Source organism: Gobius niger, assembly GCF_951799975.1.
Source record: "Gobius niger genome assembly, chromosome: 1".
NCBI classification, from domain to species: domain Eukaryota; kingdom Metazoa; phylum Chordata; class Actinopteri; order Gobiiformes; family Gobiidae; genus Gobius; species Gobius niger.
The window spans coordinates 19,941,546-19,963,909 of NC_136852.1; the positions used below are offsets into that span (position 1 = coordinate 19,941,546).

Consider the following 22,364-nt stretch of genomic DNA (forward strand, 5'->3'; position numbering starts at 1 on the left):
CCATTGTTTTAATTTGTATGCATTTTTTTTTATACCTGCAGTATTTTTATTTTGTATATGAAATAAATCTGTTTCTGTGTAAAATTGCGCCCTGTTCTTAAGCTGTATAATTAACCTCTTAACCCCCACCTGAAACAAGCACACCTTCCCCAGTTTAACTTTACTTTATCTTTATTAACAATGATTTTCGTGTTGGGTTTACGTCTTTATTTAGATTTAGAAATGGATGTAAGAGATCTGCACGTCGCCATCAATCTCCAGTTTGTCGATCTCATTGAAGGAATGCATGCGGTGGGAAAAGTCAAACAGGTTCTGGCCATTCACAAACACCTTAAACCTCTGATTGCCACAGCGGATCGACATCTTAACAAAAACATGAGAAAACACATTGTAAGACACGGCTGAAAATATGCATGGTAATATAACAGGTGCTCACATCAAAGTACTGTCCCTCTACGAAGGGGTTGAAGTTGAGCTCGCGTTCTTCATTGCCCCACATCCCACCGATTAGACTGTTCCTCACCACAAGGCCGTCTCTGATTCTGGGGTTCAAGTGGAAGGCAATGTCGTTGTTTCGGCTCACTACGAAGTTTACAGCCATCCTAAAGGACAAAAAATCAATGCAAAGTATGTACAAAAAAATAATAATAACAACAAGGCCTGGATCTACAGAGGAGCAAAAGGGTGCATTACAACCTTATTTTAAAAGGTTTGCAATGCACTTTGTTCAAGCAGGTGCATCACAATGTACGGTGATGTACCCGCTGTGCATGATTTGAACATTTTTACTGAGAAATAAACTGTAATGAGAAATGTACCTGCTGCTTCCATAGGGCAGCATGCCTCTGATGATTATGGTTCTTTTTGGAAACAAACCACCAGAAATCATGCCCTGATAAGGCACAGGCTGAAAGATGCAAAAATAATTAAGAAGATGCACTTGTTATTGAGGTAGTTTTCCTATTTTCCTTCTCCAGAGAGTGCAGTTTTATGTAACAGCATGAGCATACTCACGGGGTTGTACACAGGCTGTCCCCCCATACCCTTTGATCAGAGATGAACAATGAACAGTTAGTTGAAACTGTCTGATTGATTCAAAACACATAGAAACAGCCAATGTGTAAACTTACAGGAAGTGTTGATCCTGGGAATCCAGTCTAGAAAAAACAACGTTTATTTCAGCACGTTTCACATCTTTCTTGCATTGAATGTACAGTATTCACTATTAACATAGCCCCATGTCACACCCATATTTCTAAAAATATGTTACTTTATTTGTCGTAAATGCTACTTTTTGTACGGTGTTGTTATTAACAAAAGGACACACTTGAAAAGCGCTTACCCCCATTTCACCTCCAGGGAATCCTCCCTATAAATAACATGGATACATAATTTATCCATAGAAACTGGGTTATACAGGTTTACAATATACTGGTTTAAACTGTGTTTGGTAGAAGTACAGTGACATACCCCCATATTTCCTCCAGGATATCCTCCCTGTAAGAGAAAGGTTTAGTGATAAGCCAGCTACTAGTTACTAAACTTGTTACTAGTAATCTAGTAATTTCATATATTCAGTTATAATACTACAAATTACATAAATTACTGCCTGCATATAAATGTAAACACATACCCCCATGTTGCCTCCTGGGTATCCTCCCTGTGTGAAAAAGAGCAGTATTTGTATTTGATCATTTGCAGCAAAGGTAGGAAATACATGAGTACATAATTGAATTGCTTACCCCCATGTTACCTCCAGGGTATCCCCCCTGTGCATAGGTAGCAATAATTATTGCTTGATAATGTGCAATTACAAGTAATTGCTAATGAAAATGAGAAAACAATACAAAGCAAAAATGTAACTTAATCACGCACCCCCATGTTGCCTCCTGGGTGTCCTCCCTGAATGTGAAACAAACCGATTCATAGTTAGATTACTGATAGATGTTAGATTGTTATGGATACATTTCATATATTGGGAGACATTTGACATACCCCCATATTGCCTCCGGGGTATCCACCGCCCATGCCTCCTCCCATGCCACCCTAAGATAAGATAAATGTAAAATTTCTCATAGTAAGAAAGAAAAAGACATCTTTGTGTTTAAGCTTAATTTAACTGACACTAATATTGTTTATTGAAAGCACAAATTTTTCTTCAACAGGAGGTATATGACCCCTAGGTGCCTGTAGAGGTACTACAATTAATTGTCTCACCCCTATGACATTGATGTTCTGGACAGACACATCCCCGTCAATCATTATCCCTGCAACTCTCTCCACGGGCAGTCGGTGTTCGAACATGTGGAAGTCGTTGCCATTGACTTTGATCTGTCATATATATTTCATAATAACATACAAGCAGAACAGGCACAGTGCTTGTAACTTGTGTATAACAAGTGTATAACATTTACTTGGTAGCCCTCTGATGTGATGAGGATGACCAATTCAAATCTCTCGCCTTTACTGAAAGGCATTCTCCTGATCTTGTCCTCCGAGTCCCAGGAGTTGTTCTGACGAGTGTTGAAGACCACTTTGTCCCATCCGTCAAAGCGAGGGTTGAAATGGAGGGCGATGTCACTGGATTCAGACTGGCCACACAGTAGGTTTATACGAAACCTGAAAATGAAAAAACTAGTGTGACTAATGTAGCACAATTGCTGGAGAACAGCCTGGACAAGGCACAGCATTGTCTGGTGTAGTGTTTGCTTTGAACCTGCTCTGTAAGAACCGGTATATGGATGATAAGAGAAACACAGTGTTGTGCAACTTCCACACCTCCCAGTCTGATGTTACGAAATGTCAAAGGTATGTTAAAGATCGCCATTGAAGTTATAGAAAAGTGTGCCTGGGGCGCGTCCCCCCTTTGTCCACTTGAAGGGAACTGACAGGTCAAATTTGCTGCTTTTAAAAAAAAAGTGTATATCTTTATTTATTGGTTTATATTATAAAAAGAAACAAAAGTATATAATAAAAACAACTACATCCCATCCCTCTCCACGCCACAGTAATAGCATGGTAGATAGTTTCTGCTTCTGAAACACTGAAGAGGCACCAAGAGTTCCCCACACCTGCAGCACAGTCGACGTCACAAAAGGCACTACAGGAAACAAAAAAGAGGCAAACGAGGAGGTATCCAGGCAAGACTCAGACAAACCCAACATCTGATCCACGCAATTTCATTGTACAATTGTATAATCACAATAAAGTTTTTCATTCATTCATTCATTCATTCATTCATTCATTCAGAATTCGTATAGTATGGCAACTAAAAGTGTAACAACAGGGTACTCACGGAAACAGGACACACACCTGTGACTTAACCTAGTATGAAGACTACCAGGAGGAAGCAACATCACTAATACATTTGTGGTAATAATATGGAAATAGACCTGATGCTTTATCCCCCATCATTTTCCACTGCTTTCTTAGCTCTCTTTTGTAACTAGTTTATTTAACTAGTATGTTTTAGTCTTCCTGCTATTGTTGTTTTTATTATTATTATTACTTGTTGACATTGTCTTGCTTTTATTTTTAACCCTGTACTTTTTTGAAGGTTGCCCTCTGTACACCTGGCAAAGGATTACAGATTAAAAATAGCCTCCTCCTGGCTAATTCTGATATATTATACAGTTGCACTGTTGGTTAATATGCACTGTCCTATAAATAAATAGATTAATTAATGAAATTGAATTGGTTTTCATGCTATTTCCTATCATCATGTATTTACTCCACAGTAAAGAGCTTTAGACTTGGTCTTCTCTTTATCTAACATACCACAGACCTGTTTTCAGCCTTCACTCTTAGAGATATTAGAGATAGGGGATTCACCTGGAGATGTCCTCAGGAATGGAGCCCTGGATGTAGATGGATGAGCCCTCCCGCAGGCCTCCGTAGATGGGCCCAACATAGGGAATGGTCTGTGTTGAACATTGCAGAATATTCAGACAGTAGTGGAAACTGGTGGAAACACGGGAAAGGGGACAGACACAAATCCTTCCAAATCTTTCTGGAATGTGGCCAAATAGTTTCATGGACTATTGTCATGTCTGGTGTTTAAGTTCTTGTTTTGTGTTATTTAGTCATTCTGTTTTATTTTGAAATCTTACCTTTTGTTTCTCGTTTCAGACTTCCTTCCTGCCCTTCCCTGTTTCCCCGCCTGTGTGATTACCTGCCTCTCCCCTAATGTGTTACACCTGTTGTCTTTGCCCTCCCTGCCCCTTTAGTATATATTGTCTGAGTCTTCCCCTTTGTCTTTGTCAGATTGTCTTTGTCCTTGTGCAGGTAATCATGTCATTTTGTTCTCGTATGTTTTAAGTTTTTTGACACTTCTGTTTCTTTGTCCTTGTGCAGCTCCTGTGGGAATTCTTTGTTTACTTCATTGTTTTTGACCACGTCAATAAAAGATTTTGAGCCACGCATTTGGGTCTCTGTGCTGAACGTGATAGACTATAAAGTGTTTTGCCCAAGGACAATGACACTTTCTTCTTTCAGTTATTAAAAAAACTAAATCTTTGAATTTGAAACCACGTTGAATAAATCCATAACAACACAAGGTTTGCTGATTGAAATGCATGTTTCAAAGAGATGACACAGAATCATTACAGGCATAGTCTTTGATTGTTACCACAATAACGCAAGACCAGGATTACAATAAAATACTGGTGTTGTACAATGTCAATGTTGCAGGATCATTAATTATATGGATGACTAAGCAGTGTCCATGCAACATTAATTAACTCTCACTATTATTACTGTTTTTTAAAATGTGCACATTTTAAGGTACTCACAGGGTTGTAGACGGGCTGGTAGCCAGGGGGTGCAACGAAAGTCATGGCGGGAGACGACGCGATGGACAGACCTCAGGAAAAAAGGAGGATTTTCAGGTTAGGCCTTGCTTGGTTTTATACAGGTGTATGGGAGGGGCATCATGGACTCACCGAGCCCAGCCTTGTCAACTGTGTTTGTTCTGGAAGTATGATACGCCAATTGACCTCTGACCCAGCACAGGAGTGGTGCTGTTCAACAAAAGCTGAATTGTTGAAACAGCTGTGTAAAAATCTCTTATATTTTTTTAAACAGATGCAGAATGTTCAGTGAAATTGAAAAGGAAATGTTTTGAATAAGCAACATGAAGGGGAAAAGGAAAGCTGTACCATTCTCTTGTATTGGTGCAAATGTTAAATATTGTGTGTGATTGATGAAACGTCCAGTCCATCCTAAGGCAAACACAAGTGAACCTTATCTGGACTAATAAAGCTCTGTAGTGCAAGCAGAACAAAGAAGCCATACTGACTCAAGGTGTTCCCTTGTAATATTTGATTTTGATAATAAAGAAAATGTATGAGGAAGCAAAGTAAGTTACTATAATGTCTGGTACTTAACAAACGCAAGAAGTTTCATGTCAGACCATTATGAAACATTTTCACCTTCTGGTTTTGCAGAGGAAAGATGTGAAAGATTACCCTGAAAAACACACAATTTGACTAGTTCTAAAGCAAACAAGTAAACAGAGCAAGACAAGAAGTGCATGTTGTAGACGGCCCACCAAAACAAACAAACTGGGGTAGAATTCAACACTTTTCTGCACTTGTACTCCTTTCTCAGTCATATGTGGATATTTTTACCATTTAAATGACTAATTAAATAATATCTCTGGCCAGACAAAGCTCTGCCCCAGTTGAACATGGTTGAGTCAAACCATATTATACTGTTGCACTACTGTTGTAGTTAACTTCTAATAATGATACTCAGACAAAAAACGAAAAAATTAAACTAAATATTTTAAGATACATGCAAACAATCATGACAATAGTTAAAATCCTTAAAATAACCCTTTTATTGTGTCTTGAAGCACAGGTTTCAGTCAAAGGGCACTCCATAAGGTAAAGTCGTGATCTCCTCTCGGTTCAGTAGTGTGAACTACAACAGCACACATTTCAGATAACAGTGAACTCAATGCTCTGCCTTTGCAAAAATGGCCATAAAATACAACTGAGAAAATACAAGGGAAATATGAGTGTTGTGCAGGAGGCGACAAACTGCCTGAAATCAACACATCACACAACTTTCTTAATACAGAGAACACGGGCTTCCTAAAAATATTTATCTGAAATATCTATCTATCTATCTATCATAAAAATCTAACTACCAAAACAATTATTTTGCTTCTGACCATAAGTCGGAAACGTCTATGTTCATAATGTCCATAAATAAATGAACATGTAATTTGTCTAAAGTATTGTTTAAACTCTTCAAAGAAAAATAAATATATTTATATGATGTATGTAAAATATCTCTTCAAAAGGCATGTCTCTTGTCACTTCTAATAACACTTTGGCCTAATAAGTGTTTATGAAATACATTCAGTCCTTAGGATACACTGAAACTCAAGTGTGCATGTGCAAGTGTCAAGCGCAATCTGCATCAACATATATAAATAAATAAAAGTGGTTTCTCCCTTGAACCTTGTGTTGGCACATAACTATTGCTGTTTCTGGCGGGCGGACCACACACATCCATTGAGATGCATTGTAAGACTTAAGAGTGGGGGTATACACTGGTGGGACATGCTGGTAAATGTTGTTCTGGATATGTTTTGGGCAGGTCATCCCTGCTAAGAATTTCCAAAGCGGACCTCTATAAAATTGTCGAAAGAGCGGGAAAAAAAAATGCTACTTATTTGCTGCATTCATTGTGGTATATTCCCTTTCCACTCTTGACACATAATAGAACATAAAATATCAGATGGCAGCAGCCACTTTCAAAGTTCCTCAAAAAAATAAAATAAAATATTTTCAACCAAAACTAGGTCTAAAGTGTTAAAAGCTAAAGCAGTGACATTGCTATAGGCACTAGATCGTTTACAGCAGCAGAGAGCCCAGTGTACAAAACATCTGATATGCAAGGCAGCCTATGTTGAGTCAGTCACACAATGCCAGAGTGTGCACTCGGCTTTGGTGTTTTTTGTTTTCAGGTTTTCGCAGATCCGCTCAGTCAACATCCTGTTTCAGATGGTCAGAGTGTGCATGGCTTCAACAGAGGAGAGAAACATGCACAGCTAAAGTGGAACACACAGTGGACTCTGATCCTCCTGATTTCCTCTGCTGCAGGAGTTTAACTGAGCTGATCCTCATACTGCTTTCTGAAGCAGTCTCCAGCCGGGAAGAAGTCCCAGCATCGCTCCTGGTACATCTTCCACACGTAGGACTCCTACAGGGGACAAAAACAGGTTTAGAATATAAAAACTGCAATATGTGAAGGGTCTGTAGGAATTAAACCCACCTGTCCTGTGTGCTCCGTTTCATCTTTGTTGATTAGATACATCAGGAAGAACCTGAGGAGAAAATGGCCAGTTGAAACAGACACAAAAATAACCTCTAAATTGTGTATGAAGTATAGAGGCATATTACTTACATGTAATTGGCTAAATTATGCTCTTCCAGTGTATGTGTCTCAAAGCCATGCGGCGTTGTGTCGAAGTAGTCACTTCCAATTCCACAGATGAAACATTTTGTCTGGGACAGAACATACAATATTGTTCAAATCAAATGTAAAACAACAGAACAATAAAGTACATAAACAGACAAACATTATGTTACAATGAAATGACCAAAAACAGATCCCACTGGTTCTTACCTCCATGTCTTCTCGGACTTGCTCTTGTTGGTCTCTCAGCTCACCAAAAGCATCAATAATCAAACCTACAAAGAATTGAAGTTCACACATAAACTAGCATTCTGCGATAAGATTTAAAACAGTCTATTATAATATACAGTTGTGCCAGTAACTTTGCATAACCTGGTGGATTTTTTTGGCCATTTCTCAAAGAATATGAGTGAATGTGAGCTCTCCCCACAGTGGTTCAATGATATTGAGGTTAGGAGACTGAGTTCACACATTTTTTTTCCACAATAAATGGCTTCACAATATCACTGACCATAAGTGAAAAAAACCTTTTTGTGTTTTCATTCATGTTCTCTGAGAAATGGACAAAAAGATCCACCAGGGTGTGTAAACCTATTGGCACTGTATATATTTAGTTGTAGCCTTAAAGATAAAACATCTTAGGCGTTGGGTAGTCCATACCCTGAATGATGGCCAGCAGGATGACAATGACAAAGAAGAAGAAGGTGATGTCAAAGACCACGCGGTACAGCTCATATTCATCACCGGCCGGGTCCTCAATCTCATCTCCAATACCACCACCAGCGCGCACACCCACATACATGTGGAACAGGTAACACTGCAACAGAACACACATTACAGAGCACAGAAATAGAGAGAAATATGTCTGTAAGACTGGTCTCCTCTGCTCACAGTCATCATGTCGTCACACTTCATGTCAGGCTCGTCTTCATCTTCACTCTTGTTGTAGAATTTTCTGAAGAAGTTGAAGGCAACGACAGTGTAGAGATACACCACAACAGCCAGCAAGCCCACAGTCATCATCAGCTGAATGCAGGATAAACAAAGTTAATTCAGTGTCAAGGAGTAAACGCAAGAGCATCAACTAAATATCCAAACCTGTTTTCCATTGTGAGTAACAGATGACAGGATGGTGCGTAGGGTTTTGACTCCCATTGCAATATCCAGGAGATGGCAAGCGTAGAAGAAATTGTTGTAGTGTCCAAGCACAGACATCAGCGTGTACCAACACAGGTACAGGAAAGTCTGCGAATACAAAGAGACATGATTATAATGATGTTTATGACATAATGAGCCTGTCCACTTTCTGCTTCAAAAGTCTTTTTACTCACATTGTCAGTGAACACAACTCCAAACTTCCAGATCTGGTACTTGATGTCAATGGAAGTTATCCTGCAACAAAACAATTTTCATGAAAACACAAAAAGTATGTTCTCTAATTACAGTATTGTCTTTGGGGTCTGCACATACTCCAAACAAGTGTTGATAACTAAATTAGTCATTAGTTCTTTTTATAGTTGACTAGTCACTATTAACGAGTAGCCATTCCAACTCTACTTCAAGTACACAGGCAATTTCAGAAGCATTACACACCAGCTAAACATTGAGGTGTCTGGTTCGGGCTTCTTCTCATGGGTCATGGCACTGACATCAAGAGAGGCCAAGTCCATACCAAGCAGTTCAGCAATCCTCTCTCTGCCGTAGATGTCACCGTATTTATCCAACACCTTATCAAAGACACAGAGGAAATTACATGTACATAGATCTAGAGCAATTCAGGCTGGTGCAAAAAAACAACAACTCACCTTTCTCTTCACAAACTTGTCCCAGTAGTTGTTGGGGAATGACCTATATCCATGAACACACATTTGTATTACGTCAGGAGTAAATGTAAGGGAAATGTCAAGGTAGTAGTGTTTGGAAGAGCAGCAACAGTCATTTTTTATAAACGTTCATACTTATGTAGAAAAGAACAGCACATTTTTAGAGCTTTTTAGTGCTTTTTTTTTTTAGTGCACAGTGACACTTACGGAGTGTTCAGTACAAGTCTGTCCCATTGGCCTTTGATGTCGTCGTCCTCAGGCTGCTCAGTCACATAGAGACCATCGAATTCAAGTTTTCTGGCCAGTTCCTTCTCCCTCTTGAAGATAACCAGAGGGACCTGTGAGAACAAATATCCAAATATAAAGCTTTATTCAGGGTTGTTTTCATACATGTTACTTCATGTTTTGCAACTCAACAACACTTTGAAATATGAACGCAACAAGAAAAAGCAATCATGCCCTAATATCTGTGCACACCGAACACCTGCTTGTCTGCTGGCACAGATGGAAGTGAAGTGGTAAATAAATCTAGAGACAATGGGCCTCATTCACGAACATTCACAACCCGTTCTTATGCACAAGTTTGTTCTTAAGGCCTTCTTAGGAAGATTTTTGGCATTAACAAAACTTTCTCTTTCTTAGCTGAAAACGTTCCTCTGTAAGAACAAACCCTAAGAACAGTCTGGAGGACTCTAACGCATTCAAAGAAATCTCCAGTTCTGTTCACGATCATGCTCCTGATGGAACCCAACATTCTGAGTCATATATATTTGTACATATTAAATCATGTATTAATTCCAGAATGTAAAAATCCTCATCATAAATTACAGATGCCTTTATATAGAATATGTAGGTAATCACTTGTAGTCTACTTTTATTAATGTACCAATGTATTACTGCTAAAACTTAATGCACTGCATAAACGTTATTCGATATAGACGATCCTGTGACCTTGTGTTCCCAAGGCACGCGCTCTGCTCGGGGTGCTAACCAGGCAGAGTGTTGATCTATTTAAAGGAACAGGCCACCATTTTTCCATACTGAGATATGTTCTTACCTGAGCTTAGACGAGTTGATGCGTACCTGTCTGGTCTTTGTGATTGCCCTCAGTCACGCAAAACAAAAATGTTGATAGCATTTGGCCTGTCCCAATGTATTCCTATAGCTCCAAACGGGGGTGAAGTTGGAAGCTACCAGGCTCTTCCACGGGCACGCACCAAGACCAGACAGGTACGTATCAACTCGTCTAAGCTCAGGTGAGAACATATCTCAGTGTGGAAAAACGGTGGCTTTAAGGGACTGACCCGTCGGAAGAGAAGGAAAACCTTTTTGCAATTTACAGGTTATATCTATTTAAACATTTTGTAATGAGAGCTAATTTGCGTGACCAAGGTTTAGGACGGTCCTTGAGCACGTGCCGGAGATTATTTTGGGGTTTTGTTGGTTATTATTATTCATTTTGGATTCGTGTTTGGTCATTCATTTTCTCCTTTGGCTGCCTTTTGCGCGCAGGACATTTTTGTCCTTATATGGTGAATAGAGGCGGTGACATATGCCAATTTGTCTGCAACACAGTTGTGAAGGATTTAAGAACCTGTCATGAATCTGCCGCAGTTTCCAGACACTGTCTTCTTAAGTATGGATTTTCAGAACTTTCTTAAGAAGATGTTCATGAATGAGACCCAATAACTGCAAGTTTTTAGCAAGACATGTTTTGAATCCCACCACAAGAAAAATATTATAACATTGTTAAAACAACAAAAGAGTTGATTTATAGGAACACAGACCTTGAGACAGTTGTATCCAATGATGCAGAGGAATGAAATGATGGTGTGGACAATCGCCAGGCAAGACATAGCGGGCTCCATGTAGCCGGTACTCTCCTCCAGGAAATAGTACAAGGGGCCTTCCTCTTCGTCATCCTCGCCCCCATCCTCCATCCCAGAGCCCTCCTCTTCTGCGGCTGAGCCTTCAAAGAGACCTGAACCCTCAAAGAAACCAGAGCCTTCAAAGTCCTCCTCACCCGGGGGAGTGTCAGACACCTGTTACAACAACAAACCACACACGAAAAAAAAACAACAAACAAGATCGGATTAATACATGAAATAGAAATGAGTAATGTTAAATCTAGGCAGCCTCACCTTATAGAAAAGCAGAATGAAGTTGAGAGCAAAAGAAATAAACAGAGCCAGGAACCGGAGGTTGTAGAAGTTGCGAGACAGGTAGTTCTGGAGAATCAGATAAAAATAATCATTTTTTTTCCCCAGTGCAACATCACTGAAGATGAAAAAGATATATATATTATTAAAAAGCAAATAAAGGGAAAAAATACCATAAATTTGATCCTCTGGACTTCAAGCTCATTCCACAGCTCAAAGCCCCCCTCCTCAACCTTTTTTTCTTTCTTTGACTTTGTCTGGACCTCTGGCTTCTCCTCCTCCACTGGCTCTTCCTCCTTGACTTCTTCTTTGACTTCTGGCTCTGGTTCCTTCTCCGCTTTCTCCCCGGTTTCAGTGCTAGAAAGACAAAATGTCAAAAATGTTCCCAAAACACAATGACACTTTCAGACCATAGTTGTGGATGATCTAAATATGTGGCAAAAATCATAGAAACTTGTGGAAACATCTTACTCTGCTTTTTCAGCCTCTTGTTGAGGAGCCTCCTCTTCCACCACCACCTCAGTCTTTCCTTCCTCTTCTGGGCCTCCCACAGTAGCAGCCAGCTATATCAAAATTTGTTAGTGAGGGATAAAAATACAAATACACAATCTCAGTCGTCAACAAATGGTGCTGAGTTAGTTTGATCAGGATTTCAGATTTATAGGCTCAATAAATGTACAAGAATCTGAGGATGTGATGTTGAGTCCCGATGATTAACAACCACTGGTTTAAACTATTCAGTATATCTCACCAGTTTTCTCTTCAGCAGCGGTGTCCCTTCGGGAGTAGGCGGTTCTTCTTGAGTTGTCTCTCCAAAGTCGCCAAGTCCTCCGGGAGTGTTAAAGCCCGGCAGCCGCCCGCCCTCCCTCTCCTCTCCATCCTCTTCTCCCCCCTCTTCTCCCACTGCGTCTAAGCCATCTGCTGCTCCTTCTTCATCCAGGACTTCCCGAGCTCCTGGTTCGGGCGGCAGCTCTCCGTGTACCTCGTCCTGAGTGGGATCAGGCATGCTCGCGAGGATCTCCGTCACAGTCATCTTTTTGGCACCCTCAACAAGGCCTCCACCAAAGAGCACCTTCCATATGAGCGTGAAGAAGCCTTTACAAACACTGTACACGAACATGAGGATTCCCATCAAGATTGTGTAGAAGAACGTGACCAGACCAATCACCATCTCCTTCACGGTCATTTTCCTGAGTTTTCTGTATTTGCGGCGAAGGTTGCGGAAGGTGAACATATTGAAGAAGTTAACGACACTCTTGAGGAACTCGGCGAACGCAGAGGCAGACTCCGCTTCTGCTTCTCCATTGCCCTCCTCTCCTTCTGCGCACTCTCCTTCGCCTACTCCACCTTCCTCCTCCTCTTCATCATCCTCCTCTTCTGGCTCTCCACCTTCAGGCTCAGAAATAGATGCCGCAATGTTCATCTCAAAAATGGTGTCCTCACAGAAGTTCACAAACATCTCCATCTTCTCGCTCTCTCCACCCTCATTGACCACATCAAAGATGAACTGCCGCTTGGACTCCCGGACCTGAGGCATTTCCCACTGGTTACGGTTTGCCTCGCTGATCTCAAAGTAAATACGCTCAATCTTCCTGCTGGCTCCCATGATCTCAATGCGGCCAAGGAAAGGACGGAAGTAGTTAAGCACGCTTTCTGCCTGCTCTAGGAAGTTCTGCAAACGAGTGTCGTGGGGAACGTGCTCTGACAAGTTTGTGAGAAGAACAGCAATATTGAAACCAATGTCTTTGGCCGGCTCTTGGTAGCGGTCAGCAAACTCATCAAAGTTAATCATCTCATTCTCGTCTGCCTCTGAGCAGGAGAGCAAGAACTGAATCTCAGATGGAGTGTATTGTTTCTGGCTGTCCATGGCCTTTGAGAAATCCTTTTTGGAAATGAGGCCACGAGGGTCTGTTACATAGTCCCGGAAAGCATCAGACGCCACAATGTCTTTGAGCTTCAGGAACATGTCAAAGAACTTCAGGATCATCTCCACATTGCTCGATGACTCCACCAGCATGTCCACCATCTGCCTGGCAATGGTGCCATTCACCACGTTCCCTACGAGAAAAACGTGTAGAAAGATATGGTGGAGATATTTGTTTTAATTATAGAAGCTAAGCTCTGACCCAGACACCCTGTAAACATCTCATGGACAATCATGAACGAAGAACGGAGTACAAGCATGCATTGTGTTATGTCTGTGACAACTATGACAACAGTAAAAAACGCTCTGTGAACTGTAAAAAATGGATGAGATATGGGAGATGACATGAATGCAGAATATGCCTCTCTTCTGAATTGCCTGTTTACTTGAACGTTATTTCAACTTTGACAATATGAAGCCCAGTTATGATGACAGGTGGCTCTAAGAGATGTCTTACCCTCAAGAAGTGACAGAAGCATCACTACCATGTCTTTCTGGAGATCCAACAGTTCTTTCAACAGACCAATTTGACTGGAGTCCTGCATTCCACGAAAACAAAATATAAATTTGACATTTCTCGACCATTGTTTATGCACTTACACTAAATTACTAAAAATAGTAATGTACTTGTAACTTTTTAAATATAATAAATCATACCTGTGCAAGCTTCATCATCATATGAGCAAACACATGAAGGAAGCCCACAACAGCGTCCCACAATCTGCTGTGAGCCAAAGACTGCTGGTTGCCAGTGCACGGACCCTGATATAAAGATACAAATATAAATCTATTACAGTAAAAATGGGCCAGTTAACTTGAATTATACCATGGTCTGGGAGAATACTCGATTCTGATTGGCTGGAGGGTGTAGGTTATTTCTGATAATCTACACCAACAGTTCAATCACATTCTATATCACTCCACTGCAGCTGTTTGCATAGAAACGATAAACAATTGAGCTGGAACTAGCGTCAGGTAAAACAGCTTAAAAAGTGAAATAACTCCTGCCTGGGACTTTAAAAAAAAAAGCAACAGGCTGCAATGAACAGTTTCAGTTTGTGAGACCATGGTATAAGCGGGATAATGCACTCCAAGGTGTCCATTATCAGAAATAACTGGACTCTGGATTTCTGATAATGGACACCTCATCGGGCATTATCCCTAACATAATTTGTGTACAGCATCAGCTTTACCTGAATATACTCAGTCAAACTGTTGAAGACCTGTTTGGCTACATTCATAGCTTTGGAAAAGTTCCTTTTGCCTGGATCATCAATGATGTCTTTTCCTGAGTAATACCAATAGAAATCACTGATAGACTCCTAAAGGAGGCAAGAACACACGATTAATAAAATGAACGCATGGTATAGTATACAAACATATTCAGTGTCAGTGAGCTGTATAGCACACTTTCATTTTTATCATAAATCTCATCTGCTTCCATCAAGGCTCAAACAATCATACTAATAATAATGTGCAATACAGCAATACTGTCTATAATGCGGCACATCATAGACATATCTTATCACGCAGACCTGCAAGCGAAGCAGGTAGTCCACAGTGCAAATGATGACATTGATGGTGGTGGTGCTACCCGTCTGTGTTCTCAAATAGTTCTGGAAATCTGATGAAGAAAATGTGACATTTTAGATACAACTCTACGCTCTGGATTCTACATTCGATGTAATAAATCTTTCACACCTACCATTATTATGACCTTCACAAAGCAGTTGTAGGAAGCGGAAGAGGTCACAGGTAAACTCATCATCTGCCATGACTTTTTCATCTGCACACAGGAAACATAAATGCTAATCTGGAAATAATACTCTGGATTAATACACCAGGTTAGGGATGAAGCAATAAAATAGTTAATTACAATGTTATATTAGTTCAATTTCCTATCAACTTACCAGTGTTCCGCTTCAAAATTTAAGGCAAATAAATGAAGTAATTATACAGCATAACATATTATGCAATAAAATCACAGCTGGATTTGTTAGATCGTCATTAATTGAAGAAGGAGCTTGAGGCAGCCTCTTACATGTTCACAAAGCAATATTATGACAAAAATAAAATTGGCCCCTGCAACTGTAATGAAAATGACAAACAAATAAACGAACAGAACACTCCACATAAAGGTGAGACGCAAAGACACACTCACACATGAACAGAAAAGATAGGAAGAATACACACAAATGAAACAGAACGAAACACAGATACAAAAAGGAATGATCTGAAGTCACGCTGCCATGCCGAATACAGATCTACTGAACTCTAAGTCTTAAATACTAAACGGGTCAATGAAAGGCTACATACGATGACTGTTAGGAGTGTGACAGTGAAACATGAACAGATCTAGTGTAGTCTAAACGGAAAGTGGTGGGATTATTAAAATGAGTAGAATATAATGCTGACAATACAGTTTCTGTAATCATGCCATGGAGCACTAGGTTTATGGGTTAAAATGACATGCTCAAGTCACAAACAAATGATGATGGTGATGGAGGGACAATGGAGTTGGTTCACATGTAACGGAACCAACATAAACAGACAATTCAACCAAATACTACCCTTATACTGTATTCACTTACTTTAAAGCTGACCTTGACCTAGAGCTTCACGCCTTTTAGAAGTTTAAAACGTTTGTATGTTCTATAAGTTTGAAGTCAATATGTTATGTATGTATGACCTTTTCAGGAGGTTATGGACAAAATGACTGATGTTGTGAGGACGACACACTTGAATTTCAATGAAATGCCTTCAGCATTGGGGAATGCTATTTTAAGTGCTATTGTATACATAGTGCATACAGTACATATATTCTCTAATGAAATATATTTATAGGCCCTGTCCCACAGTTTATAGGGGAGACTCTAAATAAGGAGACTTGTCCGAGTTGAGCTTCAGTAGATCTGTGATAAAACAAAGTATTTAGTTGCCAGCCAGGAAAAGTCTAGTCAGATGAGAGCAAGAATAGACAGAGGACAGAGGAAAGAAGGAGGAGAAAGAAATTGAGAGCAAAGATTATTTACCACGTTCTAGCTTCTTATCTGACGAGAGGGAGCACATGGGGATATGGATAAGGGGAATAGACAGTGATTGTGGTGTTTGGGAGAGAAAAAACAAGAAACACGTAGTAAATCCATAACATCACAAGGTTGTCAGTCGATGATAACGTGTCATACATTAAACAGCAACATACATTACATTAAAATGCTGCAGCAAAGCTCTCACTTTACTTACACTGATCCGTATTCAAACTCTTGCACACAAATGTCCAAGCACATAGCAAACAATACACTGTCAGATGACTTAACAAAGAAAACATGTATTCATATAGACATTAACGCATAAACTGTACTCACTAGTGCCTTCCTCCGAAACCATCCCCAGACCTTCAGCTTTGTTCTGCCTCTCAAACGCATTCAGGTCCAAAACGCTGCCAACATCAGGCATGAGTTACTCATGAGATGAACAATATTATGAGTTTTAAAACATAATTTAACGATATACCTGCATGTCTGCATCAAAGCCTGAATGCTCAAGAAGAATCCCACATCCTTTTTATCCTTCAGATAGTCCAGCATTCTCTACACAGAGACAGATCAATCCGACAAGATTATGTCAAATACTGATTTACAAAAAAATACCTACATTTATTTATACTTAAGTATATTACAATAAATTTTAGGCACCTGCTGCACATCACAGTTGCCTCCGTTGAGGATGGAGATTCCCAGTTTGAGTGTGGAAGAAACCATGGCTCCTGGTTCACCTTTAACAACAAATAAATGCAGAATTTGTTAGAATTTTGATTGTGTCTAATGCTAGACACTTCCCCCCGCCCCCCACAGAAGTACCTTTGCAGGCGCTGATCATCTGCAGCACCATCTCAGCAGCCCCGCGGTTGTGGAGTCGAGACTGTTGATACAAGAGCCTCTGTTTCTCCATCTCCTTTTCCTGTGGAGGAGCAGCAGAAAAGTACAGATATAACACTGCTAAACAGAGGTGCACTGCCCCCCGCACTCACTCACACACAGTCGCTCCAGCTGCTTTCTGTTTTTAAGGCTTCACGGTCTAGATCTATTTTTTTATTCTTTCAAGAGAACACAGGGTATCACTTTATTTTACAGTACCTTGATACATTGTACCTAAGTACATTTAGCGCAGTCTAATGTGCTCCGATACAATCTGTAAACACTTGTACCTATGGGTTAGATACACAATGGAATAACCTGTATTAGTACTTTGTAGGTACATAATGAAATAGGACATGAGACCCTTCGGGTTGGGGCTTAAGGTTAGGGCTAGAGTTACGTAACTACTATTACATATTATTCCATTGTGTATCTAACCCATAGGTACAAGTTATTACACATTATTACAGAGCACATTACATTGTACTAAATTTAGTTAGGTACAATGTATCAAGGTACAGTAAAATAAAGTGTTACCCAATACATTGAGAAGAATGACAAGTGGGTCACTCAGGTGCAGTATATACACTTGCTGAAGCCAACTACAGTAATGTACTGTAGTTTAAGTTGCTGAGCGGAAAGCAGCATTTACTAAAGAGGACCAATTAATTAAAATATTCATAATCACTGGATTTTGACCAAATATGAACTAAACCTGTTCTCAATAATGAAATTCCAAATAAACACTCATCCACAGGAACATACACACATTCTCTTCCATTGAAAGACAATGTGTATTAGTGGTGGCGATTGTTATTCAGCTTTTGACATCTCTCAAAGGCAGCGAACATTCATTGGCGGCAAACATTTCTCACATCAAATATAACACTTCATACACACTTCACAGAAGTAACAGCAGTTTCCTTTATCAAATGTACAACATGCAGATACTGTGCCCAACAGTGCAACTGTTGATCCCCTACACCCTTTTAAGGACAAACTTGTGAAGTAAGAACTTTCGCTATGTTGTGCGCTGTTATGCTAAACTGTCCCAATCTAGCCCTGCTCTATGTATGCAAGCCACCCTCGTCATACCATGCAAGGGCCGTTGCTCCGCCCCCTCACCCCCATCCCACGTAAGCCTGACTGTTCATGAGGTAATGAGAAACAAAATACTTTGGCTCATTGACATAATGTGTGTGCAGACGTGTAACAGCATGTGTGTCTGAGGAAGTTAAGGGTAAAGGCTTGATTTTAGTACAAAGGAGATGTACGGCTGACTGTGCAGGCTTTTACTGGAGTCCTGGCTGAGCACAGAGAGCGACTGGTTAATGCAGTCGGATTTAGTTGAGGAAAGACAAACAAAATTGTTTGATTAGTTATTGTTAGAGTTTAAATGAAGATGGAAAGATTGCAGTTAGTATGTAAATATGAGTCCAAAGGTCGGGAGATGGTCATCACAAGAGGAGGTGTGAGCATAGGCTCTTTTCACATGACGTCACACCGCTATTGATTTGCTATTGATGAAGTGTTATCAGCAGATAGCTAGCAAATAAATAAATATTCTTTAATTACGAGCTGGACACAGGTTTCAGTGGGACTCATTTGGGACATTCAGAAGTCACCACACGTCTGTGTTTAAAGAGGCTAAAGCTGCTTTGCCTCAAAACTAACAAAGTGCACAGGCTAGCAAGCTAGTGCACATGCTCATATACTGCTACGAGGCCAGAATCATGACATAACTGTGAAAAGGGCCTATTACGAATGATGGTTGGTTTACCATAGTCCTTGATGGCAACATTGCAACCCTTTTACACTTGAAGTAGGTAGGCATTTTACTATTTCATTTAAGGCCAAAATTACTACAGTACATTATATAATGCAATGATACCACCAGGAATAGCAATGAATCTAAAGCTGCTACTTCACATTTTCCAAACCTGGTTTATGATAGAGGCATGCAATAGCAGTAATGCCGAGCCTCCTCTTTAAACATCGTCAGCAGACTTTGCAATTGTTTTGGTTTAACATGTACTCAAAGTGAAGACTAATAGCAGTGCAAGTATGAATAGGTAAACCCACAGAACTTCAGGGTTGGAAAATGCGGTTCTAAGAAACCACTTATTCAGTGATTTGCTTTAACTTGGGTTTATTTTGTTGTCTTTAACAGCATCATCTCTCTGCACTCAAGTCATGCACTTTTCGAAAGGTTGGAGGTTGGTTGAGTTCAGCAAATGCATGCACAGGTCAGTCCACCATAGCAGGAAGTAAATAATAAGTGGTGTGAGTGCAGGAGAAGTAAGACAGGAAGAGAAAATATGGATGTGGGGGGGTGTGCCGGGTGTCGCAGTGTGGTGCAGTCACTGGTGCGCGGGAGCTGCTTCTTCGCTGGCTCCCGTGTCTCCCCTCCCCAGGCCCCCCCATACCATCTCTGTCTGATGCACCTCAAAGGAAGACTCCTCCCCCTCTTCTCCCCCTTCGTCCTCCTCACCAATGTGGCAGCTCTGGAGACAACAGCGAGGCAAAAAACAATCAGCACACACTGATGTTTCCAATAAAGTTTCTGAATCAAAATTAGATCTGTATTTTGTAATTCAACACACACACTTACCTTTGCCATAATATCAGCATAAGACATATATAGATGGTCAACATCAAGTTTTCTGAAATTGTACAGCATAATAGCAGTGCAATTAATTTATGTACCACGTTACTGTGACATTTAGGCAGACATTTAAAACCCATATGTCTTACAGCTTTTCAGTAAGAGCTGTACGGCTGAAATGTAGAATCAGCTGGTGAAGGGGATCAGGTTTTGATTCCGTCTCCTCTTCCTCTTCCTCCTCTTCCTCCAATGCTTTCTATTCATTCAGCATGAGAGTCAGAATAAATTTTAAAAAATGACATTGATAATAAAAACATCGTTGTGTTTCAAAAGAAAGAACAAAATAATAATTAAAAAAATGAGAAAGTGACATCTTACAGACAGGTCATCAATCATCTTATCTTCAAAAGAGTAACCCTCAGTTTCTAACCAGTTGCGCTTGTAAGCGTCCAAGAACATATTTGTTGCTCTGTGTCTGTAAAGAGATATTGATTGAAGAGATGCCCATGCACAGTATGTGTTGAGAGAGGAGAGTCATTACTTTGGGATGTTGTAAAGAGGCGTCATCCTGAAACAGGCGACCACAGCCTTGCGCCGTTGCTTAGACAGCAACTTGTGCCAGACCATTTTCTTGGATTTGAAGGGATGTTCAGTCTACATATAAGAAAAAAACACATTTGAATGTTTAAGGATTAAGTGCACTATGCATAGCAGAATTAATAATTATTTATCATCAATATTTCAATTTATTCAAGCCATCAGAATCAAAGTCAGAATAGTTTTTATTGCCATTGTTTGAGAACAGGTTCAAAAACTATGATTTACTTCTCGGTACAATCATGCAACATAGAACATGTAACATAGCTATAAAAACTATAAGGCTATAAGGGCATGCATAAAGAATTGAAAATAAATCGAAATAAATAATAAAAAATAAAAAGTTAAATATGATAAGACAACATTCTTACCACTTCTATGTGGTACAGAACAGCAGACACCTCTTGCACTCTTTTGACCACTTTCTCAGGGTCTTCAGCATCCTCAGCCTTGCCAGACAATTCTTTATACAAAGACATTTGCCAACGCATGGCAGGGTCCTCAACCTGGAGAAAAAAATGTCTATGTGTAACACAACGAGGAACATTTCAATGAAAGATAACACTGAAAGCACTATAACAAAGTACCTTGCCCTGCAGATGTAGATTGTTGTGCAGAAACTCCCTCACCTCCTCATCTGTGTCTTTCTACAGTCAAAAATATTTTTACAGATGAAGTAAATGAAAATGTTACAATATTGTCCTTTTACAAACAGTGCACAGTAAATTACCAGTGAGTATCTGATCTTGGCGAGATTGATAAGCTCTTGGTCTGCAGGAGAGCACATGTTAAGGCCGATAGGCAGCATTTTCTTTAAAGCAGCTACAATGAGAGATGTCTGTACAGAGTAGCGGTCGCCACGCTTTTTCTTCTTTGAGCGCTCCTGCTCTGAGCCTCCAGACTAAAAAGAAAAACAAAGGTTTAGCTATGAAAGGCTGCAAGGTTTAGCTATGTTTGGTCCTCAAGCACCAAGACCCAGGACAGATGCGACGCAGCCATGTTTTGCAACATCAAGGGCGTCCTACTACTCTAGAAAGCGGGAACAAATAGCCTAGAAACACTATGGTCAAACTGCATATGCACATGCTTTATAGTTCAACAGCTACAGTACAGAGCAGAAACAAACTAAAAGCTTTTTATGAACACTGAGACCTAGCTTGTGCTGCATTTGCTTATAACATAAAATGCTGCTTCACTGTTAGTAGAGACCAGACAGCAAACTCCTCTCCTCTCCTTAAACCACCAATGCCCATTACTGGCTGTTGTTTGGCACTGCAGCGCCCCTTCTCATATCCTTGGACTGTGTGATTATACTGTATCATATTTGTTTGGGGAAAGGGGCACTGTTATGAACAAACAACAGAACCGGGTTACAGTAATATTCATCTGGTAGCTGAGGAATGGAGGTCTAAAGCATAAGCCCAAAATACAATAGAGATATATTATTGTAAGAGGTCATTTACAATGAATGAAATAATTAGATATGAAGGTAACCGTTAAGATGGTGAAATGATAAAAACATAGTAGATTCTAACACTTTAAAATGAATATAGCTACTTTTCCCACAGCCAAAAAAGGTCACCACAAGAGCTGAAAATCCAAGCATAAAAAGTTTACATCACATATTAAAAAAAAAAAAGGAATCCGCCAGTGTATCCCAAACAAACGCTTCAACCGAACACAAACAGGGTGATGGTGCCCGGCGGCAGAAACTTAACACGAGTGAAATACAGTACTTTCCACTGCTAAACCGAGCGCCATGAAACCTCACACGCTTCTACAATCTACAGACAATCCTCGTCACACAAGACACATACTAACACGGACACTGTCACAACATACAGCACTTTTTATAGCTTGGATAATTTATCCACTATCAAGTATTATTCCCTCGTGATCCGTAATGGCTTT

General features: G+C 40.1%; 2 protein-coding genes across 10 annotated transcripts in view; both read right to left on the reverse strand.

The window, feature by feature from the left end:
* Nucleotides 1-216: 216 nt before the first annotated feature.
* On the reverse strand, nucleotides 217-4,835 carry LOC306962707 (galectin-4-like; the record flags this gene model as incomplete). Its single annotated transcript, XM_079555945.1, has 14 exons — nucleotides 217-363; nucleotides 437-602; nucleotides 819-907; nucleotides 1,015-1,044; nucleotides 1,131-1,157; nucleotides 1,471-1,497; nucleotides 1,634-1,660; nucleotides 1,743-1,769; nucleotides 1,876-1,902; nucleotides 1,996-2,046; nucleotides 2,200-2,331; nucleotides 2,415-2,619; nucleotides 3,832-3,920; nucleotides 4,791-4,835. The coding sequence occupies 14 exons, from the start codon at nucleotides 4,833-4,835 to the stop codon at nucleotides 217-219; spliced, it is 1,089 nt and encodes a 362-aa protein (XP_079412071.1).
* A 994-nt stretch (nucleotides 4,836-5,829) lies between these two features.
* The window catches only part of ryr1b (ryanodine receptor 1b (skeletal)), a 46,985-nt gene continuing 30,450 nt past the window's right edge, over nucleotides 5,830-22,364 (reverse strand). For 3 of the 9 annotated variants that reach the window (XM_079554099.1, XM_079554096.1, XM_079554093.1), the window contains 34 exons: nucleotides 21,184-21,354; nucleotides 21,041-21,100; nucleotides 20,825-20,959; nucleotides 20,398-20,510; nucleotides 20,235-20,331; nucleotides 20,006-20,112; nucleotides 19,863-19,914; nucleotides 19,696-19,755; nucleotides 17,195-17,294; nucleotides 17,030-17,109; nucleotides 16,848-16,924; nucleotides 16,700-16,773; nucleotides 16,367-16,384; nucleotides 15,040-15,120; nucleotides 14,870-14,958; nucleotides 14,528-14,656; nucleotides 13,992-14,096; nucleotides 13,792-13,873; nucleotides 12,162-13,468; nucleotides 11,882-11,973; nucleotides 11,584-11,767; nucleotides 11,393-11,479; nucleotides 11,039-11,293; nucleotides 9,459-9,589; nucleotides 9,234-9,276; nucleotides 9,022-9,155; nucleotides 8,760-8,820; nucleotides 8,527-8,673; nucleotides 8,320-8,454; nucleotides 8,089-8,245; nucleotides 7,639-7,703; nucleotides 7,417-7,517; nucleotides 7,285-7,336; nucleotides 5,830-7,212 (listed from right to left, as the gene is read on the reverse strand). In XM_079554099.1, coding sequence (XP_079410225.1) covers nucleotides 7,117-7,212; nucleotides 7,285-7,336; nucleotides 7,417-7,517; nucleotides 7,639-7,703; nucleotides 8,089-8,245; nucleotides 8,320-8,454; nucleotides 8,527-8,673; nucleotides 8,760-8,820; nucleotides 9,022-9,155; nucleotides 9,234-9,276; nucleotides 9,459-9,589; nucleotides 11,039-11,293; nucleotides 11,393-11,479; nucleotides 11,584-11,767; nucleotides 11,882-11,973; nucleotides 12,162-13,468; nucleotides 13,792-13,873; nucleotides 13,992-14,096; nucleotides 14,528-14,656; nucleotides 14,870-14,958; nucleotides 15,040-15,120; nucleotides 16,367-16,384; nucleotides 16,700-16,773; nucleotides 16,848-16,924; nucleotides 17,030-17,109; nucleotides 17,195-17,294; nucleotides 19,696-19,755; nucleotides 19,863-19,914; nucleotides 20,006-20,112; nucleotides 20,235-20,331; nucleotides 20,398-20,510; nucleotides 20,825-20,959; nucleotides 21,041-21,100; nucleotides 21,184-21,354 — 4,677 coding nt within the window. In that variant the 3' untranslated portion in view covers nucleotides 5,830-7,116. Of the gene's footprint in view, nucleotides 7,213-7,284; nucleotides 7,337-7,416; nucleotides 7,518-7,638; nucleotides 7,704-8,088; nucleotides 8,246-8,319; nucleotides 8,455-8,526; nucleotides 8,674-8,759; nucleotides 8,821-9,021; nucleotides 9,156-9,233; nucleotides 9,277-9,458; nucleotides 9,590-11,038; nucleotides 11,294-11,392; nucleotides 11,480-11,583; nucleotides 11,768-11,881; nucleotides 11,974-12,161; nucleotides 13,469-13,791; nucleotides 13,874-13,991; nucleotides 14,097-14,527; nucleotides 14,657-14,869; nucleotides 14,959-15,039; nucleotides 15,121-16,366; nucleotides 16,385-16,699; nucleotides 16,774-16,847; nucleotides 16,925-17,029; nucleotides 17,110-17,194; nucleotides 17,295-19,677; nucleotides 19,756-19,862; nucleotides 19,915-20,005; nucleotides 20,113-20,234; nucleotides 20,332-20,397; nucleotides 20,511-20,824; nucleotides 20,960-21,040; nucleotides 21,101-21,183; nucleotides 21,355-22,364 lie in introns of all 9 variants that reach the window. The other 6 variants (XM_079554094.1, XM_079554092.1, XM_079554091.1 and 3 more) reach the window with 3 other exon arrangements.